Source organism: Corylus avellana, chromosome 2 (assembly GCF_965113065.1).
Source record: "Corylus avellana chromosome 2, dhCorAvel1.hap1.2, whole genome shotgun sequence".
NCBI lineage: Eukaryota > Viridiplantae > Streptophyta > Magnoliopsida > Fagales > Betulaceae > Corylus > Corylus avellana.
Window position 1 is genome coordinate 45,818,775 of NC_142491.1, and position 26,562 is coordinate 45,845,336.

At 36.5% G+C, this 26,562-nt stretch overlaps 3 protein-coding genes across 4 annotated transcripts; all 3 read right to left on the reverse strand.

The window, feature by feature from the left end:
* Positions 1-406: 406 nt before the first annotated feature.
* On the reverse strand, positions 407-14,087 carry LOC132181486 (uncharacterized). Its single transcript, XM_059594735.2, has 13 exons — positions 10,838-14,087; positions 9,617-9,744; positions 9,271-9,370; positions 9,031-9,169; positions 8,868-8,931; positions 7,803-8,577; positions 6,059-6,385; positions 4,870-5,718; positions 4,717-4,789; positions 4,548-4,633; positions 2,597-2,716; positions 2,109-2,179; positions 407-695 (listed from the first exon to the last, which is right to left on the reverse strand). The coding sequence occupies exons 1-13, from the start codon at positions 13,589-13,591 to the stop codon at positions 668-670; spliced, it is 5,514 nt and encodes a 1,837-aa protein (XP_059450718.2). The 5' UTR covers positions 13,592-14,087; the 3' UTR covers positions 407-667.
* Positions 14,088-16,043: 1,956 nt separating this feature from the next.
* LOC132167340 (tyrosine sulfotransferase-like protein) lies at positions 16,044-19,115 on the reverse strand. Of its 2 annotated transcripts, none has more exons than XM_059578286.2 (2): positions 18,917-19,115; positions 16,044-16,624 (listed from the first exon to the last, which is right to left on the reverse strand). In XM_059578286.2, exon 2 carries the CDS (start codon positions 16,601-16,603, stop codon positions 16,220-16,222), a length of 384 nt encoding a protein of 127 aa, XP_059434269.1. In that variant the 5' UTR covers positions 16,604-16,624; positions 18,917-19,115; the 3' UTR covers positions 16,044-16,219. The 2 variants fall into 2 exon arrangements, with proteins under 2 accessions (XP_059434269.1, XP_059434270.1); XM_059578287.2 differs by lacking the exon at positions 18,917-19,115 and adding an exon at positions 18,638-18,907.
* Positions 19,116-20,117: 1,002 nt separating this feature from the next.
* Positions 20,118-25,757, reverse strand: LOC132167339 (protein DEFECTIVE IN MERISTEM SILENCING 3). Its single transcript, XM_059578285.2, has 8 exons — positions 25,651-25,757; positions 24,260-24,400; positions 23,775-23,889; positions 23,056-23,284; positions 22,477-22,668; positions 22,055-22,375; positions 20,972-21,197; positions 20,118-20,523 (listed from the first exon to the last, which is right to left on the reverse strand). The coding sequence occupies exons 1-8, from the start codon at positions 25,669-25,671 to the stop codon at positions 20,497-20,499; spliced, it is 1,272 nt and encodes a 423-aa protein (XP_059434268.2). The 5' UTR covers positions 25,672-25,757; the 3' UTR covers positions 20,118-20,496.
* Positions 25,758-26,562: the final 805 nt, after the last annotated feature.

Genomic DNA, 26,562 nt, shown 5'->3' on the forward strand with positions numbered 1-26,562 from the left:
TCTTCCATTGATTCAGAATGATTTTTTATGTTCTTGTTTTCAAATCAAATATTGCATTCCATTTTCAAAACTCTGAGTTTCAAAGTTTGGGCCCTACAGGTCATGAACCAATGATATAGTAAATCTTGTGATTTTATTTATTTTTTATTTTTATTCAATAAAGAGAAATGCAACAAGCACTCTCAACTACACATTCTCAAATGTACACTCTCTAACATGGATTAATAGTGATTTTCAGTACAACGTCGGGGAGTTTACGGTTAGAAGTGCATGTAACATTTCTCAAGAAATTAAGGAAAAAAAAAACAAAAGATGAGGTCATTAAAATTGAGGAAAAGTGAGGGTAGGGTGAAGGAAGAAAATATGCAAATATCATCTAGACTTGCTGCAAGCACAAACATCCATATGGCATCCATAATTACCCCACTTAACTATCATTGACAAAAAGTAGTTCTTTACAAGAGTCCAGCATGGATCCAGTACAATATACAAAAAACTTGCTCTGAACAGTCCAGGGTTTTGAGGTAGGAAAACATCACTGATGGTCACTAACCATTCCCAACAAAAATGTGTCCAAGATGTGCAACACGCTGAACAGCAACTAATTTCTTGACAGTTAAGTCCTTTATACTTTTCTAAGGGGAGCCATCAATTAAAATGGATGCCCCTAAGCTTTCTTGTCTCCATGTGATGAACTGCAAGGTCCACTGACAACCATCAGAAGCTAAGAAAAGGGCATATATGCATTAAACAATCTTGAGTATATGGAATAATATACATGCTTGAGAAAATAGTTGGCATCACAACTAACACTTATCCATTCTATCAGTCCTATGATGACATTTATCTTAAGATCCTCAAAAAAAATACCATTTAAAATCTTCCTTGCTCACTTTTTTTTGGTAAGATAAACTTCAATACAGCAACAATAGGTTCATAACGAGGGGGTGGGGGACCCTAACAAACACCCCAATAAAGTCAACACAGGGCTCAGTAAAAACATTTAACAAAAAAAAACTGGAAATGGAGAGTAGTGTTCTTGTGGGACTCATTCAAAATTAACTAACTACACACTTTCTGAGCTCTTTTTTGTTTCTCGCACTCCTAGAATTTTGGGGTGGAACCTTTGTCCTTTAACGAGAGTAGTGTTCAAGAGAACTGTTGCAAGATGTCCTTGCTGAGTTTTTAATTTTTAAATTTTATTAAGAAGAACTCAAAATTTTCCTTTAAAACTTTGGATCATCTCTTGGAATTTCTTGTTTAATGTTTCATCTGAGGTAGTCAAATTATCTTTCTAAATGTAAACCCATTGAAAAAGCAGCACTGAATCATGTGTGCTTGTTATTGCAAAACTTCAACTTTGGCCCCTCCAAATTCCCCAACAAAAGAAGAAAACCCTGTGCTCACCTCAAGCTTCATCAAGAGGAATGTACTCAGCAGTTGATGAGGATTCCTCTATATCAGCTTGAAAGAACCAAAAAAACCTTCACTACGGATTAGCCTGATCCCTATGATTGTATGACGTGGTTATTCATGTCTGGAGAAAGTACTTGATGTGATGTTATCTTGTCACATCTTTCATGTTTCTTGGAAACAGAACCAGTACTGTTGCCCTCAATTGTACTCAGTTGAGGTCAATTGGGTCTTGAAGATAATACTCTAATTGCCTTTCTTCTTCCCATATGATTGTTGTCATATATTGGCTGAATGCCAAGAATAAGAATTATACTTCACCCATACCATAGAACTGAACAAATTAAGTTTATTTTAAGATTCTTTTCTTCTATAATTCTTGGAAGGGTGAAACAGAAAAATCTGGGGTAAATCTCATTATACGTTTGCTTCAGTTCATAATAATCCTTTAAGTGGCTCATCTCAATCAAATTTCACAAATAGCAAATGCTACTTTTAATACATTAAGGACGATATCCATAATGGCCAAATAAATGCTGTACATTATGGATATCAATGGTAGTCAGCTTGCAACTTGATGTCATATCTTACAGCTGCTAATAAAGAAATCTACCAATTTTATAAACATCCAATAAATCATGGCCCTCTAAAGGTAAGATGTGTTAGCGGAAGGTAATGAGGTCAAGAGGACTTACACAATTTTTGACGTCAGACTTTTGGCTTCACTAACAGCAACACAAACAGCATATACTGCCATTTTCTTTACCTATGAACAAAGAAATCTCTGGAGTGTCAGAAAAGTCAAGAGATACAGCAAGCAGTAGCCTCATATGCATGGCACTAGAAAGTACTGATTCCAAGATAAAAAAGCAGAGACACTTTCCTTTACGGATTCAAAAAGGAAAATGCTACATAAGCTTGAAAAATAGGAAAATGTGCCAATCAGAAAAAAGTCATGTATTGGTAAGCCTGTTGGTAACCATTTGAAAAATCAGACATTATTTCATTGGATAAAGGTTCATAATCTTCTTTGACTCTAAAGCTAGGCATATGAAAAAAGAAATCCATACAATCACATAGCCATGACATCTAGCTCGATGCTCTAAATTATTGAGAGAAGCACATTACGAGTAATGCAAAAGCAAAGTAACGAGCTGCAGTAAGGACTTGAAATGACATGTACCTCCAATTTATCTTCCTTAGATCTATGGTCTTTTGGTAGCAAACGAAACTCCTCTGTCAACCGAATGCATTCTTGAACGTTCTCAGGGGAAACAAAATCGAGGGCCACTTTGGTGCATGACTGGAATAGATCATGAGAAAGTATTAAACTTGATATGGCACATACTGAAGATAAAATCTAAAAATATTTGAATACTGTCTGAAAAGGCTTATGAGACTTTATGACTTCCATGTTGTTGATACAATTTTACTTAATCTGCCAAACTCTACTAATCCAGATAGACAAAATCCATCCACCAAGGTTTCTTCTGAACTAAAACACAAGGTAATAAATAACATATTGAAGCACGTTGCCATCTTTAAATTGATTTTTTGCTTTGGCAGCTTAAGAGTTTTTCACGATTGAAACAAGACCTATATGCTTTCAAAGCTTATTATAAATGTCTTAGGATTTGACTCACTAATTTATGAGTTAAGTGTATTTTTATGTGCAGGGGTAGATCTGAAATTTCATAGAATTCTTCATGCGCACAGTTTTACTTTAAGTCTTTTATTGGGTTTTACTAGAAATTCGTTTACTAGCCAAATTAGAGTTCTAATCCTTGTAGGTCAAGTAAGAGTCAATGGGTTTATATAAATATTCTTAATTATATTCTCTCTTTTTTCCGAGGATACTTTACTATATTCAAATATTCAAAAAATTCACACCTGACTAATGGTGTAATCAGTGGCTTGCCTTATTGAATGAATGCTTGCTTAAAGCGTTCTTCTTCTCTCTTCTTCTTTGACACATTGTTGATATTTTCAAATCACTGTTCACAGCCCTCGAACAGCAAGGGAGCTATCTCTTTTCTCATTCTTTACAACCTTAAATCAAGCCCTTTTCCTTAGATATCAAAACCATAACAACCACCGTACTTTACCAAATGGCTACCACGTAACCTAGCAAATTAGCCTTAAATTCCCAAAAACAGTTGCTGTCCAGAATTTCCAGCTACTGTTTGCTTCAAGATTGCCCCTTATTCTCACTCGTTTTAAACCCTAGTCAAGTCAACTTTTGAATCCTAACCCTTTCTTTTAAGATTCTCAACCCTAGATCCATAAGTTCTCTTAACCCTAAACTTGTTAAATCCCAAGTTATCTAAAAAGCTTAAACTAATAGGAAATAGTGAATTTAATCATTTAATTAATACTTTAACACTCTCACTCAAGTTAGGGCTCAAACACTTTTTCATTGAAATATAAGATAAATACCATGGTAAATCACTGATTATCTCAAAAGCTTAAATTAATAGGAAATTGTGAATTTAATCATTTAATTAATACTTAACAAAACTCGCCACAAGCATATATAGACAGATTCCCTAAATCTGTCCAATGTCAAACTATTACCTACTAAACTTTGAGCTTCCATCTCATGCAGCAATTATTTCACTATAGATGCCTCTTCCACCCGTTACCGAATAAGTAAAGGATGCCTCACTCTTTAGCGAAAATAGGGTAGGTCTTTTGAAGCCCCACTAAAATCCTTTCAAACCTTAATCACACCCTTTTATTTTTCTCGTTCAAGCTATTTATATGGATCTCAACGTCTCCTTTCTTAAAAATAATAAAAAAAAAATCATGGATTTTGAGTAGTATTAATACACAATTATTGCCTTCACTGCAGTTGCTCAGGCCAAATGGGACCATAAGGACAGTTAAAACTACTTCAGCAAAACTAAGCAACCAACAAAGACTCCAACATATTGAGCTATGTCACATTCTTTATGTTTTTGGGATTTTTTTTTTTTTTTTTTTTTTTTCTGGGCGGGGGGGGGGGGGGGGAGGGGGGGAGGAGTGGGGAGGGGTTTTGGCACAAATCATGAAAGAAGAGAAAAAGCAGATTTCCTAGTACTGCAAAAAGGTAAGCTCAGGATAAAAACGCATATTTGATTTGAAGAGAACTGCACCTGTCTATTTCTCACTTGATGAGGACATCCCGCAGGAATGAACACAGCCTCACCGAGGTGTTGCTCAAATGTCCATGGTTCAACACCTGAATATAATTCATGATTACACGATGCCGTGTCCTTTATCCATGTCACAATTTAAATTATTTGACAATGCACAAGTTTTTACCGAACTCTTCCTTCAGCTGATTTTTATGCCTCTCATTTAGATAAAAGGTTTGGTCGTGAATAGGATGAATAACCTGAAGCAAGTGCAAGTGAAGCACATCAACTCAAACAAGTCAAAATAATATAGGCAACATTGTTAGGAAATAACGCTCACAGAATTCACAGGAAGATTATTGATGTGGCAGAATTCTTTCTGATGCTTCTGTAGGTACTCAATTAACATGGGCACATCCTGCCGGCGAAAAATGTCCCAAACAGCACCTCCATATACGATCTCCGAGATATCATTGTTTTGAAGGGAATCTCTAGCCGAATTTGCATCCAGTTGGGTTGACTCTAAATCGTTAATTACATTGCCTAAAACTGTTTCACTCGAAGAATATTCCCCGCTGACAGACTTTAGTTCAGCTGTTATATTAGGAGGCTGATGATTTAGATCACATGAATTTCTTTCAACTGTTCCATCTTTTGCAAGTTCATTACATGGTGACGAGCATCTTATCAAGTCAACCTCTTTCTTAACCATATCACTTGTCCTCTCAAAATTCCTTCCCGACAAAGAGGAGCTCGAATCACACGTATGAAGATCCAATTTCTGAACCATTTTATCAAAATCTCCCACTGACTCGCCATCAGACTTAACAACCACTTGGCTTTCTGGAGAAGCAGGACTGCCAAAAGCCCAAGCTCTACCTGATCCTAATTTACACAAATCCAAGGATTTATTTTGTTGTTCATCCAGTGTTCCTTCCTCTGCAATTAGCCTTTCCAGTAAGGCAGAGTCGCTCTCGGTAATGTCTGCTTTTTTAGGATATTTATGAGCCATGCTTTTATCTTTGCAAGATCTTTTTGGTGGCTTTCTTTTAGATGTCCTTGGAAACTTATGTGTCCCACCACAAAGCTTATGGAAATCTTCAGCTTCATATTTCTTTTTTAATTTGTTTATGACTTTTTGTTGGCCCGGAGGAATCTTTACTTCATTTGTGTGGGTCAGTACATTAACCTAAACAAGAAATGAAAATGTTATGAGTTGAAGTAGAAGTAAGACAAAGTGAAATCTGGGAAGCATATAGGGGAAAAAAAAGAAAAAGAAAATACTTTTAACGGCTAACACTGACAATTCCGCATCCAAATTCAGACATTTATGTTTGTGCTTCAGGAAAAACAAAAATGATTGATGAAATACACTGAGTTGAAGGAAATCACAAATCAATTAGTTAATTATGATGAAGGTGACAGAGGCAAAGAGCACAATAACAAGGTGATGTGCATGCCAGAAAAGCCAAAAAGCAACCATATGTTAACATAACAACTAAGCACAGATCCCCAAAGTTGCTGCATACCGCATCAGAAATGTCACAATGTAATTTTGTCACTGAATCACCTCTACCAAGCTCTTTCAAAGATCCATAAGCAACGTATGTTTTGGGTCCCAGGTCTGGCTTCAAAACAGCAGGAAGCTTGGTGGCTAGATTCAGAAGACCAGACCTAGGATTGGTATAGTCACAAAAGGGAAGCATGGCAACAAATTCAGCGCCATGTCTTGGCAGACACTCCTCAAAAGAATTTGAAGCAGGCCAATCCTTCAGCTTCAACATTGCTGGCCACCCATTCCTATAACTACGGCCCTGTAGATAGCCCTTGAAGAACTGGAAGATATTAATCTCAACCTGCAGCAACAATAAAGAACACAAAGTTCACAGCTTAAATTAGCAAGAAAATATTTTCAGCAGAAGCAGCAAAATATATAAGACAACTGCATGCCAGAGTTGCATGTAATACATTGGATGATAACCTGATATATGCATGTGCAATATGCAAGATAAACTGTCTTACATGGTACAAGCTGAATACCCCCAATCTTCATCTAATTAACTAGGCATTTATTATAATTCTATGTTTTTCTTATTTCCAAAAGCCAGGAAGAGAACTTTTTCACTTAAGGCACGTCAAGACAAGATAGGAAAACCCTGAGATAATCTAAGGTTGACAGACTAAAAGATAGTAAGATATACCACATTATAGTAATACATAAAAAACTTTGTCAAAGTTCAAAAAGGAATATTTCTAACTTAAATCTTTAAGGTAAGATACACAATTCGCAAGTGGCTCTTCAATCAACTTTCAAATGCATCACAAAAATAATTTAATTTACCCAAATTTTTAAAGCGGCCCTCTAGTTTCAAAAACAATTAATCCTTCTAGTATGCTAAGTGTTTCAATGTGGTGAGTTTGTAATTAAAATGGTCAGAATTGGTGCATATGACAATTATATGATCGTTTGATGCAAAACTTTGCCCTAAACTTAACATCGAATTTAGAAATGTATGTTCAAACTCATAAGTTGTGCTTTAGGGTTCCATCCACAACAAGCAACAAAAATAAAGACTGCAATCATTGAAATTATCATGAAATCACAAGTGGTTGATTGTTAAGAGTGAACTTATATGTTCAAACTTAAGTTCGTGCTTTAGGGTTCCATTCACATCAAGCAACAAAAAAAAGTACTAAAATCATTGAAATTATCATGAAATCACAGGTGGTTGATTGTTCAGCCTCTCAACTTGAGAGGACGTGCATAAAGTACAGTATGATAATGTGTCAGCCAAGTTTCAGAGTTTCCACTCAATCAGAAGAAGATTCCAGTCCTTGCTATTCATTGTATGCTAGGTCAGAATTGCCACGCTCAAACCCACAGCTCATGATAATTGCAAGTAGACAGAAGCTAGGTATTGCAGCAGGTACTCTTTTTGGTTGCATGAGTACATGTTGAAATAGACGTAACATAAGCTTAAATGGTGAAAAAATAAAAATAAATTTACATGCTATGGACCATGGTCTATGGATCACTAAGATGTTACTGGATCAGAAGCTATCATCCACATTGGAGAAATTAAATGCGATTTGAAATGATCATGTCATCAAGACAAATTGAAGAAATCACATTAGCCACTCAAGAAATGCACCAAAGTACTATAATACAAGATGGGGGGGGGGGGGGGGGGGGGGGTGGAAGGATGGGGGAGAGAAAAATGAGCCATTAGAAAATTGTGAAATGAAATTTCAACATGAAGAGGGAATACATACCTCACACCAATGGAAGCAATCAATGGCTTTAAACCTGGCTACCTCCTCCTTTAGTATTTTTTTTGCCCCAACAAAAGCCCTCCCCATGACCATTGGTTCCCAACTAAGACCAGTAGTCTTTTCCAGTACATTTCTAACAATGACAGGTTCACCTCGCATCCAATGCATTTGAAAATGTTCAAACTCATTGTCCCCCAAGTGAACAGCATTTGGGCAATAGAGCAAGTTATCATGACTGCTCTCCCTATAAGCTGCTCGCCTTACTTCAGAATCCATTTTTGCATTTCCTGCAATGTTCGTAGGATGACACAAAGAACATCCTAGAGAAAAATCATTATCTGGTGGTTGATACTTGAAAATGAGGTCCTCTGCACTCTTAATCAAATCGTCGACCCAATTAGCTTCAAATATACGTCTCAGTGCAAGCATCTCACTACCACAACCTCCTCGCACTTTTGGAGGGCAAGGAATCCTACCATCAGCCTCTGCTTTCCAATTATGAAAGTTACATGACATGTCAGCTATGCCCTCATTCACAGGAAAGGCCACATGGCTCTCCCAATCATATGTCTTCCCATTTGCAGTCTGAACATTCAGTTCTGTATTTTGACCGCTTAGTCCTTCAAAAAGCTGTTGGTGGGAAGATTCTGCTTCATCACCTCCACGCTGCAATCCAGTTCTTAGTTCTCGGCAACAAGTGAGACAGAGATCATAAGAACAATCAGGATTGGAGCAGCTTCGGAGGAAATTAACAATGGATGTATTGCAATTGTCACTGTTAAACAAGTATGTGCTCATAATTACAAACTTGTACCATTGAGAACAAAGTAATAACAAATGCAGAAGTTTCAGTGCATTTAAATGCAGATTCTGAGCTAACACTGATAGTCACGTTGGCCGTTGTGATGGATAAATTTAATCAACTATGATGGATAAAGATACCAGTGTAAGAACAGAGAAATAATAGTCAACTATGAAAACAAAATAGCATGCAAATAGAGATACCACAAGTTGAATTCATGAACAACAGATTTTTCAATTCCATTAGGGAGCAAGAGATGGTACCAATATACTCTATCATCATCGTCAAGTAAAGATCTTGAAATATCCTCTTCCACAACTTTGACACCTATGAAAGAGAAGATGAAACACATTTTTGGGCATTCTGAGTAAAATATCTAGTTGGAAACTAAACTTACTGAGTGATTATTATATCAAAGTGCAATACCACGTATGCTGGCTTCTGCCTCTAATTCAGAGCTCTGCTCCTGTTGAATATGCCTGAGGAGAGGCAGAGTTTTATATAGCATGTAAAGCAACTTTTGCAATTTGACATTGTTATCCTTATCTTCTTGTTCATGTCCAACCTGTTAAAACCAAATACTTGTTTGGCATATGAAATGTGTCATGCAGAACCACAGGAAATGAAACAGAAAAGGAAAAAAAAAAAAGGAACAGAGGCACAAACCATCACATTTAAGTCCTCCTTGAGACATACTCTGCAATTGCAATTACCGCGACAAAATGGACATGCAATCGCCATATCATCTCTTGTTTTCTCTGGGTACCTATTTATTTATTTTACAGTATCATCAGAACCATTGGATGAGAACCATGTTATATCGGCAAAGAAATACAATTGAGGTTTACAAAAAATGTCCCAAGTTTATAAAAATCAAATTTTTTTTGCAAACAAAATGAACCATTTACTCTTTATTAAACATAAGAAGCTGAAAAGTTCATTATTAGTCTCAATGGAGCTGCTGAACTAAAAAAGCTAGGGTTGTTAAAAGAGCTTTGTGAGTTCTTATTACCACTTTGCAAGGCAGTTGTAGCAATAACATTTCTTTCTGCAATTAGAACAAACAACAACTCCGCTTCTATCATTCCTCCAGCACTGATGGCACATTAAACTCCTTCGACTTTTCTTGCTAGTATCACCCTAAACAATCACATAGTTAGATTGGCATGCAGTTGAAAATTTGTATGTTTAACTATTTAATGCTAAAATTTCTCAACGACAATGAATTGATGAAACAATTAGAATAGTACATAGCATATACAGCATTCTGTCATGACTTCTTTTACAGATGCAAATCAGAAGCAAAGAAGAGGGTGGGGCAGGGGGTAAATAGTCATGTCAGAGAATTGGATAAACCAGTTAATGGTGCAAAAATATTAGTCCTATTTTCTACACTCATTGTCATTGGTACTTTAAAATTCACTTGTTTCATGCGTGCTTAGGATAGTAGTACTTGCCTAATCAGAATGCTGAATAATGAGTAACATTGGTATACTGGTACTACCAATAAATTGGTTGCTTTCAAAGCCAGTCAGCTCGGATTGCAGAACTCCACTGTAAAGACCATGAAAGCAACCAAAACCTGTGTGTTGTTAACCATTCACGTCATGGAAATTACCACCAGAAATCTTCTATTTCATGTTTTCTGTACTTCATGGATAAATTCCAAGTCACCATTGCAATTTTCCATCTCCATTCGTATCATGGAACGTAATTTTTAGTTTACCATTACTTCAAACCAACAAATCTTTGCAAAATTGCTAAAATGCAGTATTCTTCTGAAGAGAAGGGAAAAAATGGAAGAAAGTGGACTTCGTCTGTAGAAATTAAATTATGACCATAGCTATAAAAAACAAATATTTGTATTCTTCAGTTTCCAGATAAGAAAGCCCTCCGAAAGCAAAGCCACAATTTCTAAGTTCACTAAGAGCATAAATGCCGGTCAGCACCAGCACTGCAGAGAAGGATAGCCAACAGTTACAAACATTTGAGGTGAGGATGTTAAACTTATCCATTTATCCAGTAAAAAATTCTATGAATGCCGAGTTACGGGAAAATTCATGGCATGAAAACTCTCAGTAGTTTGGCAGTGATATAGTAGAAAAACAGCTCTACATGATGGTAACCGCCCTAATGTTCTTGCTTCCTCTAATTTGTTAACCATTAACAAGTGAAATCCTAATTCAAATAAATCATGACCAGAAAGAAAAGAGATGGATGCAAAGTAACTCACTGATAATCCTGAATTTTCCAATCCATTTGAAGTTGGTCTTCCCTCCCTAAAGCCATCAGAATTACTCTGTTGGTTGTTGAACTTCCGGGGCCTCCCTCTAGGTCTTTTCCAAACTTTGCCGGGTTCAGATGTTAACTCATTAGACTCAGTCTCTATTTCACCAGAATACCTCAATTGCTCAACTGGAACTAGCTTGGAAGGAAATGTGTAATCTTGATGTCGCTGCGCTAGTATCTTATTCAAAGCTTCACCAACAATAATAACTCTCTTATGCTTTGAACCCTTGGGTTGGTTTTTGTTGTCCTTTGAACCCTTACGATTATCTTTTGGCTGGATAATCTTATCTGCACTCCCATTACCACCCGTGGCTTCAATCACGATCTCCTGATCTTCTTCACTTACAAGAGTAGGCCTCTCATTCTCAGACCACATTGGCCAAAAAGTTTCAACACCACTACTATCATTTCTGCCCATGAGTTTGCAGGGCATTCCCTGATTTTCTTTGCCAGGAAGAATTTTCTGCTTATTCTTTGAACCCTTTGGTCGACCACGTTTATTCTTTGGCCCGACAATCTCATTTCCACCTTTGTTGTCATTAGTGTCTTTCGAAGGCAATCCCCTACCTTCCTTACCTAGAAAAGCTTGTCTCTCATTTTCCAATTCCGTTGGCCAAACAGATTTATCGTAGCCATCATTAACAGCCACAATTTTGGCAGCTATTTCTCTATTTTCTTGACCTGCTGTATTGTTTACATTTTTAGAACCCTTTGGTCCACCGTGCTCGTTTGTTTGCCGAAAAGTCTCATTTCCTTCTTCATCACCATTACGCAGCGTCCCATTCTCCACAGCCATTGGCCAAAGAGTTTTATCACCACCACTATTAACAACCACAATATCTGTAGGTACTCCATTTTCTTGACCTGCTGAATTTTTCTTCTTATCCTTTGAACCCTTTAGTAGTCCACGCTTATCCTTTGGCCAGACAATCCCATTCCCACCTTCAACATCATCAATAGGCAATCCCCTATCTTCCTGACCTACAGAATTAAGCTTCCCATTCTCCACAATGGTTCGACAAACAGTTTTATCACCACCATCATTGGCAACCCCAATATCCCCGGGCATTCCCTGATTTTCTTGACCTGCAGAACTTTCCTTCTTGTTCTTTGAACCCTTTGGTCGGCCACGCTTACCCTTTGGGCGGGTAATCTCATTCCCACCTTCACTACGAGTTGCATCAAAAGGCAATTTCCTCTCTTCCTCTCCTACTAGAGTCTGCCTCTCATACTCTAAGCAGATAGGCCGAACAATTTCATCACCGCCATTATCAATCACAACTTCGCCTGACATTCCCTTATTTTCTTGACTCCCAAGATTTTTTTTCTTACTCTTTGAACCCTTTGGTCGACCACGCTTTTTTTTTTGCCCGACAATCTCATTCCTAAGTTCATTACAAGAAATGGCTACTTCAACAACCGATCCTGTATCTTTATCGCCCACAAGAATGAGCCTCTCGTTATCTAAAGCTGTCAGACAAAGGGTCCCTTGCTCATTGCTATTTCCATCGACATTGTTACCGGGCGTTCCATTGTTTGTGTCCATTTCAAGACTTTTCTTTTTATTCTTTGAACCCTTTGGCCTACCCTTCGACCTAACAACCTCATCTTTGACTCCATTTTCACCAGAAGCACCTTCCAACCTTTCAATACCCTCTTTAGCATCAGCAGCAAAAGTTTTACTCTTATTCTTCGATCCCTTTGGCCGGCCACGCTTTCCTTTTAACCCTACCACCCCCTGTCTGTCACCATTGCTTCCTCCAATTTCACCAGACTCACATTGAATAGCTTCAACTCCAAGAGTTTCGCCTCCATCTCCACATACATTATCACCAAAATGACCCTGGACTCCTTTACCATCAAGATTTGAACGCGCAACTTCCCCGAACCAAAATTGGATTCCTTCACCACCAAAACTCAGACCACTATTTCCAACGCTACCTTCGCCAGAAAGGGCTTGAATTCTTACATCAACAAGGTTTTGATCATTGACCTTACTAAAGAAGTCTTGAAATCCTTCACTATCAAAACCCAGACCATCATTTTTGAAAGCATTCTCGATTGACCCAACCGCCTGAATTCCTTGACCGCCAAGAACCCCAGTACTGTTCGGATAACCATTTCCACTGTTCCAAAGCTGAACAGCTTTACCATCATCAAGACCCTCACCATACGCATTTTGAATTTCTTCACCACCACCAAGAATTAGGCCATCTACTTCACATGCAGTTCTACCAAACCCGTCCACGTGACTTCCTTGGCCGCCAGGAACCCCACCGCCATTTTCACAAGCATCTTCACTGCCCCATAGCTGACTAGCTTCACCATCAAGACCCAGAGCACCAATTCCACCGATGACTTCACCATACCCACCTTGAATCCCCTCACCACCGTCACCACCACCACCAAGAACTCGGTCAACATTTTTTCCACTCGCAGCTTCACCAAATTCTGGACCATCTCCACAAGCCCAAAGCTGCTGCATACTTCCATCACTGACCTCACCAAACAGCCGTGCAATCTCTTCCCCTACGGTCAGACCATTACTGTTCCCACCGCCAAACCACCCTTGAACTCCATCCCCTCCAAGACCCACATCTTCATTTTCCAAATCTTCTCCAATCCTTCGCCTTTTTATGTCCCTCCTCCCGACACCCACTTTCCCTCCACCGCCATTTTCACCAGAAACCTTCTGCATCCTCCTCCTCTTGTTCCTCGGCACCCAATAGAGCTTGTGCTTCTCACAAAAAGCCTTACCATCCAAGGCTCTCTCGCTACACCTCCAATTCGATGTCCCTCTTATGGGTCTGACCGGATTTGCCCTCCATTCCTCATTTCTTAAACCAAACACAAATTAAAAATCAACCAAGCTTTTCATCATGCAGGGACATTGACTGTTGGAGAACCACAAAGATGATTCTTTTGATGATGTATCCTATTGCAGCATTCAATTCCACAATGTCTGGTCTGGCCTACTCGGTTTCCTCAAAGCGAAGGGACAGCTCTACACGCATACCTTTCAACGTAATAGAGGGAGATTAAAGGGACCACTTGTTGGGAGTTTGTGACACTATCCCTCCTCCTCACTAATTTCGGACATTACTGTTCCAGACTTCCAACTCTACACCTGCCCCGAGTCAACATGAAAGAGTGCTTCGTCCACGATAACCCGTCCGTGGCCCAATTCCTCGTATACAACGAAACGGCAAGAATTCTGCGATCTTTTAAGGACGTTTTAAAGTTACAAATACAGCTCAAACCTCTAACACGAATAAACTACTTGAAGATAACTTCTACCTTTACTTCAAAATGGACTCCTATTACAAATAACTTTTACCACTATTCTCGGTACCTATTTTACACCGACTAGCCACATGTAGAATTAGCTTTGTGTGTTCAAGTTAGTCGACATAGTAATGCTACACAACTCTTTTTACAACTTAGTAACACGTGTTTATATATATTTAAAATGACATCGGCCACTAATTAAAAAATATTCAACATCATTCGATCACGATAAACTAGTTAACCTCGTGTGTTCACGTTATCGTACGTTGGTAAGTATTTGGAAAGGGTAGCTGAAAAAAAAAATTAATATCTTTTAAAATTTTAAAGATATTTTATTATATAGGGTATTTAGTATTTTTATCAATGTAATACTTTACCGTCTCAATGTTTATCATTTTTTTAAAAAGGGTTAAATTCACTTTACCCCCTGAAATTTCAAGAGTTTTTCAATTCGAACTTCAATGTTTAAAAATTGACAATATTCTTTCATAATATTTCAAAAAAATTCAATTCAGACTCTTCGTTACTAATTTCCATCTAATTTGATGAAAATATTTTGATGTCCTCTATTCCAATTTTGCTCTCATGAAAACCTATGAAATTAAGAGTAATTATGTAATTTCATAGATTTTAATGAAGGTAATTACGTGCTTTCATAAGTTTTAATGAAGACAAAATTAGAATAAAATGCATCAAAATCTCACTTGAGATGCACGTGGAATGATTTTCGTCCAATTAGACGAAAATTAGTACCAGAGGGTCTGAATTAAATTTTTTTGAAACATTAGGATGGTACATTACCAATTTTTAAACATTAGGATTCGAATTGTGAAACCCTTGAAACTTCGGGGGTAAAGTGAATTTTCCCCTTTTAAAAATAATAAATTTTGATGGAATAAAATCTTAATGATTTTGCTTTTAAAATAATGGTTAAAATGTAAATTAAAAATGTACATATGATAATATATCTTAGGAATTTTAAAATTTTTTGAATCTAAATATATATATTCGTTAGTGAGACGATATAAGATAATTATCGTCATTGCAATAGTATTTCCTTGTATTTTTAGTAAAATGAAAATGAAAATGTAAAATTTGACATAATATGTATATGTTTTAAATACACAAAATCAACGAGTTGGGATTTTCGGTGGAAAGAGTTTATATTTACAAATGGACTCAAATTAATTTCAACAAAAAATTACGTCAATCTCTTTTGAATTTTGCAAAATTATATGCATTCAATTCCTTCTTATGCTGAATTAGATATTATTAAAATTTTGTCACTAAGAGGTAGCTCAATTGACTGGAAACCACATCTCATGAAGCGAAGGTCACTAGTTCGACCTCCCCCTCTTGTGTTGACACGTAAAAAAAAAAAAAAAAAAAGATATTATTAAAATTTTCCCTTAATTGAATGATGCAATGCACTAACAAAACCTTCTGAACACAAATATAGGTATTAGAGTTTGACTAAAATGTGTAAAATACTATTCTCTCTGTTTAGAAATGCAACCATCATTGAATTTATATTAAATGATTCCTGGTTAAAGTAATAGGGATGAGCATAGACTTCCTCAGGTCCATTATTGGTGGTCTCGAAGGGTTGAATCAATAATAAACGTCCAACCACAACCACTGAAATTTAAGTTATGAATTCCTGTTCTGGAACAGTGGATCAGTGATGCGTTTGCACTTCTCAATTGTACCTAACCAAGCTTGAGTTTACCAGGTCCTCTGGGTTATCTAATTGATATCCACAACATTCAACTTAAAATATATGAGAAAAAAAAATAAAAGAAAAATTCGCTTATGAAATTTCAAATTTATTGGCGAATAACAAATTGAAGTAGTTGATCAAATGAGCAAATTTAATGTGAACTCTAATGCATAAAGAATTTATCCATGAAATTCTTTTCAAGAACATAGATCAAAACAACCTAGCGTTTATGCAAATTCAGCCCAGTGCATTAAGCTGCAATGAGAAAGACCTTACCGCAACATGTCACAAGAAAAGGAAAGATCAAGAGGGAACCATTCACTTGTTCTTGTCTTCTTCCTTCATTTTCTTCTCCCACCTGCGCTTCTTGTGATCCAACAACATTTTTGGCATCTCCTGCATCAACCTGGCAGTGTTTTCTCGTTTTTCTGCAGCTATCCTGTCACATTTGTGGCCTTTCCTCTTGGTTCTCATCTCTTTCCTAGCCGGGTCATATGGCCAGTCTTCCCCAGCAAGGAGGACTTCCTTGCGGAGTCTCGCTCTATGACGAGCACTAATGCCAAGGGGCTTCCAGGCCCCTAGTTCCCAGTAACCCCACACACCCTTGGATAGTTCATCCTTGTATTTCACTAACTTTTCTCGCCATGGGTACTGGTAATCCCCAACCACCTTTGCCACAGATTTTACAGCTTTGCCTGCCATCAACTCACTTCCCCAGGTTCTCTGCCAGGTCACAGACCAACAGAGGTACACAGCATGTTAATTAGATAAGTATATCCATAACAATCTTTCAAGGGAAGAAAAATGAAGAAAATATCAAGCATAATAAAAAAAGAATGCTTGATAGGGGGAAAAACAGATAGAACCCACCCCTTCTCCATGGTTCAACATTCAATAGGATTAGTTTTACTTCTTCAGCGTTTAAGAAGCCTTTTCATGAATTGCATTAAGACTTCCATGAACACTCAACAAATCCATCGAGACAACCATAACTCAAAAAAGTAGGACTTGGACTCAACAAGATATTGGTACTGTTTAGACTTTCATCACACCATGCATATCAGAGAAGCATAAAATTGAGATGGATAAGATGAACTTGTTTAAAGTGAGATTCTTGACTCAATCTAAAAGTGGAAGGCCCAAGTGACACCCATCTATAATGAAATTAAACCTTACAACCATTTTTCTATATGTAAATGCTAAAACCATCCTATAGTTACCATCAAAGGCAGTTCCTTTTCTTTTTGAGTAAGATAAAGATGCAAGCAAAAAAAAAAACAAGAAAATCAAGGGGGATACAAAGAAAATCCAGTAACAACACCATGTGACCAATTACAAAAAGAGACCGCAGTGGTAGAAGGAGGGTAATTGGAAATGGGCTAGAGGCCTGGAAATGTGATTCTATTTGAAAGTTTAAACAGAGGAAACAGGAATCAGTGTTACAATGCACCATATCGTTTGAATATGCTTAAGGCTGTTGAAAAATAAAGTGCCAGAAATGCAAGGCAGGTAAGATACATTTCCAACATGTCGACATGGCAACTCTACCAAAAACTAAGACACGAGACAATTGGGGCACAATACCAATAAATAATTTCATACCATTTCCGTACACAATTTTATTACAGATAGCTCGGGTTCCAAATAAGTATGAAAGCCAGCAGAGGTGAAATTATCCTTATATATATGAGATCACAAGTCAATATAAAAGATCAAGTGAACGACTCAAATCAAATCACAAGGCATCAGAGTCACAAAAGCTCTAGATTACAAAATGTATCCCATTTATGTCCATGAATTGACATTTGATTGAACAAACACGAAGGTAACCTAAATCAGCCTTTTTTACCCTTCTAAAAAACAGGTTACCTGGAGGAGTGCTACTCCTTCAGTCTCTTTGATTCCCTGATCCTCAAAAGAACGATTGTTCTCTCTATCTTCTCTAACAAATTTATGAACTTTTTATAAACCACAAAACATGTACGTAAATCTAGATAACCTCGGTTTAGTTCACAACCCCAGTAGATTAATCAACAAAAGATTGTTGGTTTCACCAGACTGCATTAGTGGTATATCAACTAAAATCAAAATGATAATCAAATATACAGCATAAAATTCAGGAGCAGAGGACATACCAATTGACATCTCAAAAACATGGACTAAAAGCGAAATTATTGGCATTATTCGAAAAGGGAAGTGAACTATAACAAATAAATATAATAGTTTAATTCCATTCCAATTCATAGAGCAGGTAGAATTCAATTGGGTTAGTTTTTCAGGTACTTAACCAGATAAACCCTAACTGACAGACAAGTGAAGCAACCACATCAACTCTGGAGCTAATCAAAATCCAATTTTATGAGGGTGCACAGCCAAAGATTAAGAATTTATTGTGCATAGAGCTTCATGGAGAACTAGCAAGAATAAAAATTTTACGATATATTTAAAAAAATAATCAAAAACCCTTAAACCCCCGTTTGGTTACTGAGAAACTAAAGAAAAAGAAGAGATAAATCAAACTTGGACTCTTGGATTCTTAGGTTGCTTCCATCTCTCAAAAATTACCAAAAAAATAACAGAAAAGAAAAAGGAAACTCAGAGTAAGTGAAGAAGTTGTATCGGGGTCACGTGAGTGAAGGAAATGAAGGATTTATAAAATTCAAAAATTTGTTGTCATTTCCTTTCCTGCATTTTCTTGGCAACCAAACAGTCAGAGAGAGAGAGAGAGAGGCATACTATGATGGAATTCGCAGTGAAAGGCTGGCTTTCCAAGGCTTGAAGCGCACAATACGTTAATACCCTACGAAGCTCTCTATAGACGGAGTAGTAGCACCCGGCTACATTGGATTTTATCCGCAGGGTATCTGGTCTGCGTGGCGGGTTTTACCGGTTGAGCGGGGCGGGTTCGGGTATTATGTTAATGGCATTTTGTAATAGCGCTCTCTCTGTGTCTCAGCCTTAGGTCGATGGCTGACTGGCTGAGAGAGAGAGAAAGAGAGAATGAAAGAAACAAACCTTGTGATCGGAGCTCCGGTTGATGCTAAGCACGGCTGAGCAGGAGCGGCGCAGAGTGAGGCTGAGGGAGAGGGAGGCGTGACTCGTGAGAGAACTGAGGGAGTCGTGAGAGGGAGATGGAGGCGTGAGAGTCTGAGAGAACTGAGGGAGATGGAGGCGTGAGACTGTGAGAGAACTGAGGCCCTAGCACCAAGACACCACGAAGAGTCGAAGACCATCTTTGAAAGTTTTTTTTTTTTTTTTTCTTTGAAAGTTGAAACGCACGTTTTTGCCTTTCTATTTTTGCTTTTTTAAGTTCAATTCCTCCTGTAAATCTCACTTTATAAAATAAATAAAATGAACATGATCTTAGACTTACTTGAATGTTCTATGGATATAGCATATAGTTGACAAACAAATACACTGTTTCAATCTAATTTTGAACCAGTAGACCAGACAATGAAATGGTTTATTTCTGTTTGGCAAATGAAAAATATTAAACCTATTGAAATATTAATTAAATTATAAAATTATTTATTTATTATAACATTAAGTTTTTAGGACAATTAATAAGTTAACATGATATTAAAATAAAGATAATGAGTTCGACATTCACCTTACAAGTTTAAGCTTTTAGAACAACAAATAATTTATTACAATTATTTTATAACTTGCTAACACGTGTCAACATATGATTGGAGCACATCAACCACTAAAAATTTACCAAACAACAAAAAAACTGCAACTTTGTTCCATAATTCACGGCTGACCCAGTTTTATATTTTCTCAAACACAACTTATGTTTCTTAATTGTGTTGCCCATGTTCGCTAATATAGCACAAACATCACATTAGGTCAACTTGAATAGTCTGATATGAATCTTGATTCCCATCGGCAAAATTAAAAACTATCCACCATAATAGCGCATGGGATTTTCGAAAGTTATTATAAAAAGTTGATGGGAACAAATTATTAAGGAGTCAATAATAATGTGAAAACCCTTAATATCACTCCAAAAATAATTGAAATATGCTACACTTACCCTTTTTTTTTTAAAAAAAAAAAGTTAGTTCTCAAGTGATGTGTCACAATCCCATGAAATCTATTATTTTGAAAAATGTGTCACCATCTTATGAGATTGTGACACATCACTTGAGAACTAACTTTTGAGGAGAAAATTTGGTTATTGTAGCATTTCTATAAATTAGATGCACCAAGAAACTATACAACATAACTGCCTCTAGCATGTAAAATGATCAGATTACACATAATGGTGAACATAATGCCCCATATATCCAAAGAGATGAAAACAAAATGATGCTCAACAGCTTTTTCCAATGAGTTTTAATCATGCATTACAATTTGCCCATGAACATACTGAGTAACAAAGGATTTCCACTCAAAGGCTGCTCACTGGAATTGAGAAAAAGCTACCCTTTCCATTCCCACCACATTCTTCTTGCACCCAAAACCAGAAATGGAGCATGGATTTCAGTCAGAGCTCAAGTTAACAAACAGTGACTCTAATAGCTCCTCCCTTTCCTCCGGTTGTACTATATTTAAGCTTGGCTGTTCAACCTATACATCATCTTGGGGCCAACCTATCTGGTGCTGCCTTGAATTTGATGCTGCGCTTACATTAAGAGACAATTTAGAAGTCACCCCACAAATATAGAACGATACAAAGCGACTAAAAGAGAAACACTTGAAAGAATGGGCACACCCACAAGGCTTAGAAACCAAATAAGAATTGATTCTAGCAAGTGAATCATCTAATAAAGTATCAACAAGATTGAAATATTGTTGCGTTTCAAGACATTTCACATACTTCTGCAGTCGTAACAGCATCATTGACAAACTATTGCCCATCAGTAAGGTCTCCAGCACAGCAAGATTATACAAGATAATTTTTTCAATCTAATATTTTTTGGAGAAAATATAGTCATGCTCAAAACCTAGGGACTTTCAATACATTTTTTTCACAAACATCAAATTAATTCAATACTCCATGACCCGCCGGCAGGGGGAGCCCAAGATTCAAATTATTGTTAGTTTAGACCAGTTCAAGGCAACTACCTGAGTTGCATACGATGAGGTTTCAGCAAGGAACTTGAGAAACTCTTGCTTCTTTTTATCAAAATTGAACTTTGCAGCGTGCAACAATGCTTCTTGTCTCTTCAGATCTTCCAGCACCTTTTCTTTTTTCCATTTCGTCTCCTTGACCTGCTTCTCAGCTTCAATGTAGTTTTCAGGTAGAGTTGATGTCACTGAGGGCTTTGGGAATTTCACATCTACATCTTCCCTAACATCAGATAGATTCCAAAACTAAGATGTAGCAGCATAGGAAATCCCAACCGATTAACCAATGACATTCACATTCATAAGGTCCAAAATTTTATCTTTTAATTTACAACTGTGTATGACAACTTACCTATAAAAAGAATCCAGTTACAGATTTTCTTTATCCATAATTTATAATAATTCACAAACCCTAAAAAGCTAATGAAGTTCAAGCATATTAAATATTGCGAAAGCCTTAACATTATAAAGTATAACAAGAATTTTTCTTCTATTTGTGTCAAATCAACTTACATAGTAGAGGAGTTTTTTTTGAGAGTATTGATATTTTTCACCCTAAAAAGCCACCATACTTTCATATTAACAATAAATAACATCATTGTTCCAGATTTTAGGATTTCACAATTCATAGACCAGCGGCTAAACAAGAAATTTTTTTTATAAGTAATATTATTATCACTAATTAAGCACAATAGTGCACAACCCTAATACCCATGGAGTATGCAAGAGAACCCATAATCCGAAGAAAAAGAAGAACAAAAACTCAAAAAATCTGCAAAACTAGAAACGAGCAACCTATGATGGGCAGATATCCAAGTATAGAAAGTGTTTGTTTTGACTTCTCGAACACAAGAGAGGAATGAATGAAAGTCTAAGTCAAGCAGCTGACCATGCAATTTAACTAATTTCACTGAAATTCCACCTGGTTAAAGGGAAGAACCTTATTATAAAGTCATTTGCACTACAAAAATACAGCAAACATCTTATTAAGCACAACATTAAGTTTTGAATAGAAAGAGAATAACAATGGAATAAATGGTAATAAATGTGCATTTCACTTGTGATAGCAGAGCTTCTCACCGATTTCCCAGGGAAAAAACACCAGTACTCCTAATCATCCCTCCATCTAAAGAAAGGGCCCCATCACTTATACAAGGAAGAGCAAGTACCATTTCAGCCCTTGTTCTATATATTTGCAGACGAGAGAAGAGATTATAAAATAGCGTCTCCCTGAGGCCATACCCACTGGCTGTGAGACAAAATAAGTTTGCGTTGTCCACATTGATCATATTCACAGCAAACCCAAGAAACCCAGGTGGACACTCCCCGTTAGGTAATCTTGGCTTTATAAGATCAAGCCTTCTTTGTGGGTCATCAGCTACAAACCCACCCGCATATGGTCTGAAAGGGGGAAAATATTTTAGAAGTTTTACAAACTACAAGTCCAGATTTTCATTAAAAAAGTTAAAAATTAAAAATAATCCAGCATATGAGATTTTTACATTAAATTTTCAAGACAAATAACGAGAAACCGGCCATCCAAAGCCCTCCCAATGGAAGATCCAAGCCCATGAAGACCAGAACTCGTATTTATGCATCCTTCCTTGTCATATGTTTCTAGAGCTTTAACACCTTCGTAAGTCTTACAGACAATCGCCAGCATGGACTCCACTCCTAAGTACTCTGCAAAAAGCCTGCATTCCAAATAAGTTAAAAGGACCATTATGTCAAGCATAGCGTAGGACTTTTAATAGTCAACTGTCACTGTGTCCCTCAATTACAACACCCCATCCCCAACCAGATAAGAAAACAGGCCACCTCATCCATTTGAACCTCATAATCAGTAACCCATTTCTTGCAATATTTTATAGCACTTAAATTCACTCTATTCCATTCTAAAGTACACACAAAAACCCCCAACAACAAAGCTTCAATGATGAAGCTAATACATGGTTGTCATCTATTTTGGATGAAAATAGAACCATAAATGATCAAATGCAGCTCATAATGAAATCATGACTATGTAGAAAACCAGAAACTGAGAAAGACACACAGTAAAAGAAATGCAAAGTCAAACAAACCTGCTAAGATTATCATCATCTACTTTTCCAAGTGTAGCAACAATACCCAGCACATCCTTGGTCAATGGAAGATGAGAAGCCTGAGTACCAAGCCGTGTTTTCAATTGACACAAAATGCCAGCAGCAGATTTTTCATGCTGTAGAATCTGTGCAGTTGTTTGCTCCCCAGTCTGAAGTTGGGAGTTGTTCTCATGTTCAATCGTAGCAGTGCTTAAAGAACGACACTTGACTGAATTAAATGAGAGGAAACTTGTAAGGAAATAAACTATGAAACAAATAGTCAAAGTCTTAGACATTTGAAAAGTTTAACTTAAATTAACTGGTATACAAGGTGAACTACATTGACCTTAAGTCAAACACTTTTATGCAATTCATTATTGAGTTTATAATTTCCATAAACTTATTGAGAAAATTTTCCAATTAGGTAAACCTATACAATGATGTTAAAAATGAGAGATTGGTTGCCCGAGTATCTTCTTTGACAACCAACAATCACACCCCTGTGAGACTGCTCAATCTAATAATTTAGGTGCAATATCTAACCAAAAGATAGATATCTTACAACATGATAATTATAATTATATCCTTGATAAGCAGAATCTTATCTGTTGTCTACAAAACTTGTCAATTGCCAATTTCACATAGATTCATTCAGTTGTTTAAGATGGGTTTGATCTACATCAATAGTGAATCTACGGCAAATAAGAAAATGATTATACCTTGCAAATCAAGAATGGAGTCATCTAACTTGTTTTTTTGAGTCTTCAGAAATTTTATGCTGTCCTCGTGTTCTTTTATTTTCGTCCCTAGCATTTGTAGATCATCCTGAAGTTTCTGCACAGATTAGGTATTGTGAAGTTAGTTTGGTTAACAGAAAAATAATTATTTCCTTGATACGTAGCCACTCAAAGTAAACCTATTAAAAGTGACATACAACATGAGCTGTTTTTTTTTTCTTTTCTTTTTTTGATACTTGAATAAACACTCATGCATCCGCACGGATTGAACCTGTGAACCCACCATCCATCTAGTTCAAGGATCATTAGCGACACATACACCACGACCTAAGAAACAGATTGAAAATTTTGCACCTTTCTCAAGACTCAATACCTTGATAAGTTCTATAGAATGAAAGATCCATTATTTTTATTGACAGACACGGAAAACTACCATGTTAAAGCAACTCTACAATAATAGTTACCACCTTAGAATGGTATATGATGGTTTCTGCATGTGCAAATCCTCCATTTTGCATTTCATCCCTCACAACTATACTGGTCTCATTTTGATCAACTTGCATCAGTGTTGATGAATCTTTGATGGATATTGCCTTCTGAATTGCAAGCTGCAAAGAGGGGAACTCATCAAGTATTTGAGACGCTCTTTCAAAGCATAAGCAATAAACATGGAAACAGCTTGCATGAACACACCTTTGTCCTCTCATTTTTTACTCTTCTAATATGTGGTGTTTGACACATGTAGAAAAGATAAATAAATAAATAAAATTTACCAAAAAAAAAAAAAACCATAGAAGCATGTATTATGCAAAAGAGTGGATAGTTCCTGTTTTTTAGTGTTTTATTTATTTACATTGATGCCACATCATGCATATATGCATTAAAAAATTATTTTCTCAATCAAGGAAACTCATTTTGCCTTCAAGGAACATCCAATTCCCTGGCCTAGTACATGCAGAGCTTCTGCACATAATTCTATGAGAATTTTAAGACAACTGAAGGAAATACCAGAATTTAAGATATCCAATTCACTGGCCTCCATGAATCACTGATCAGAAATTGGTATCAATAACAGTATATAAAATCTGGCACAACTTGCTGAGTAATAAGCATTAAGCTCTGTATAACTAGTTTAATAGTCTTTCTGTCACTGGAAGGCCAGTACATGAGCTTCAAAAACAAACAGCCAGAAATAAATACATCTAACCCAATTTAGACAAACTAATGCTACAAGGAAATGAGTAGTTCCATTCTATATATTTTCACAGTATCGGTGTCATGTCAATCCTTTCTCTTTAATATGGTCAATGCAGTATAGACATCTCACCACCACATACTCACAGACTGCTTAAAATCCACAGTTTAAGATTCTTACCCACTCTCACAAAGCTCGCCCCACAACTGCTAATATCAGTACCGTTACAATCCGAAACTTCAATTTCACATTCAATTTCAAATGAGTTCACTTTATAAGCATTTCAAAACTTCCCAGAACAAAATTTCACTCCAAAAAAAAAAAGGGAAGAAGATAAAATTCAAGAATAGCAGAAGATTTGAGAGACCGCAAACTATAATTGAATTTCCTTCGCTTTTCTTGAAAATTAAAGCTTAAAACAACTATAAAAAAGAAAACAGAGGCATGCATTAGAAACCCTAATGTTCTGTTTGGTCGCTGAGAAATGTGGGAAAAGGAAAAGAAAAGAAAATCAAGTAACGAAAAAAAGAACTTTTGAACCGTCCTGTTAGCAGGAAATACAGACGCAACGAGATTCCAAATTCTTTCCTTCTCCCATTTTCTCATATTTTCTCAGCGACCAAACAGAGTGAGAAACATTAGAATTGTGGAGAAAAGACTGACCTGATTATTCGGTTGAAACATTGCTGAGTTTGACTCTCTCCCTCTCTCTCTCTGTCTCTCAATTTTGCTTGTATAATTGAATTCGTCTGTATTACCGACTTCCTCGTGTGATTTTTTAAAATATCACTAACCTCCCTTCTTGTTTGTAAAATATCATTAAGGCCCCGTTTGGTTCGCGGATTAGACCCTTGGATTGGACTAGCTAACACTAGGTATAGCTAATCCTTTGTTTGGTAACACTCTATTCCTGGAAATAGTCTATTCCCATAGGATTACTAATCCTATACACACTTTCCTGTGGGATTAAAATTATTGTGTAAATTGCCCACAAAAACCCCACCCTTCTAGCACCCACGTCTCTCAAGGAGACTCCACAAAACGATCTCCATCTCTCAAAGAGCAACTATCTATCTTCTCTGCACAAGGTATCTCTATCTCCCTCTCTTCTCTTCGATTTCTCTTATTTGTTTCTTGGTTATTTCATTCTCTCTGTGTTTCTTGGATTTTTTTTTTCTTTGTAACGTTTCTCAGTTTTTTTTTTTCTTCAGTTTTTTTTTTTTTTTTTTTTTTCTTTCGATTCTCTGTATTGTTTCTCTTTGATTCTGTTTAGGGTTAATTTTTTTTTTTTTTAATTATGTTTCTCCATCTCTCTTTCTCTATACTTTCTCAGTTTGATTTTTAATTTATATATATATATATACACGCTTGAACACAGGTTATATATATATACCCAAAACGTTTCTCAGTTTTTTTTTTTTTTTTTTGATTCTCTGTATCGTTTCTCTTTAATTCTGTTTAGGGTTTATTTTTTTTTATTCTGTTTCTCCATCTCTCTTTCTCTATACTTTCTCAGTTTGATTTTTAATTCAGTTTTATATATATATATAACCTGTGTTCAAGCGTACATATATA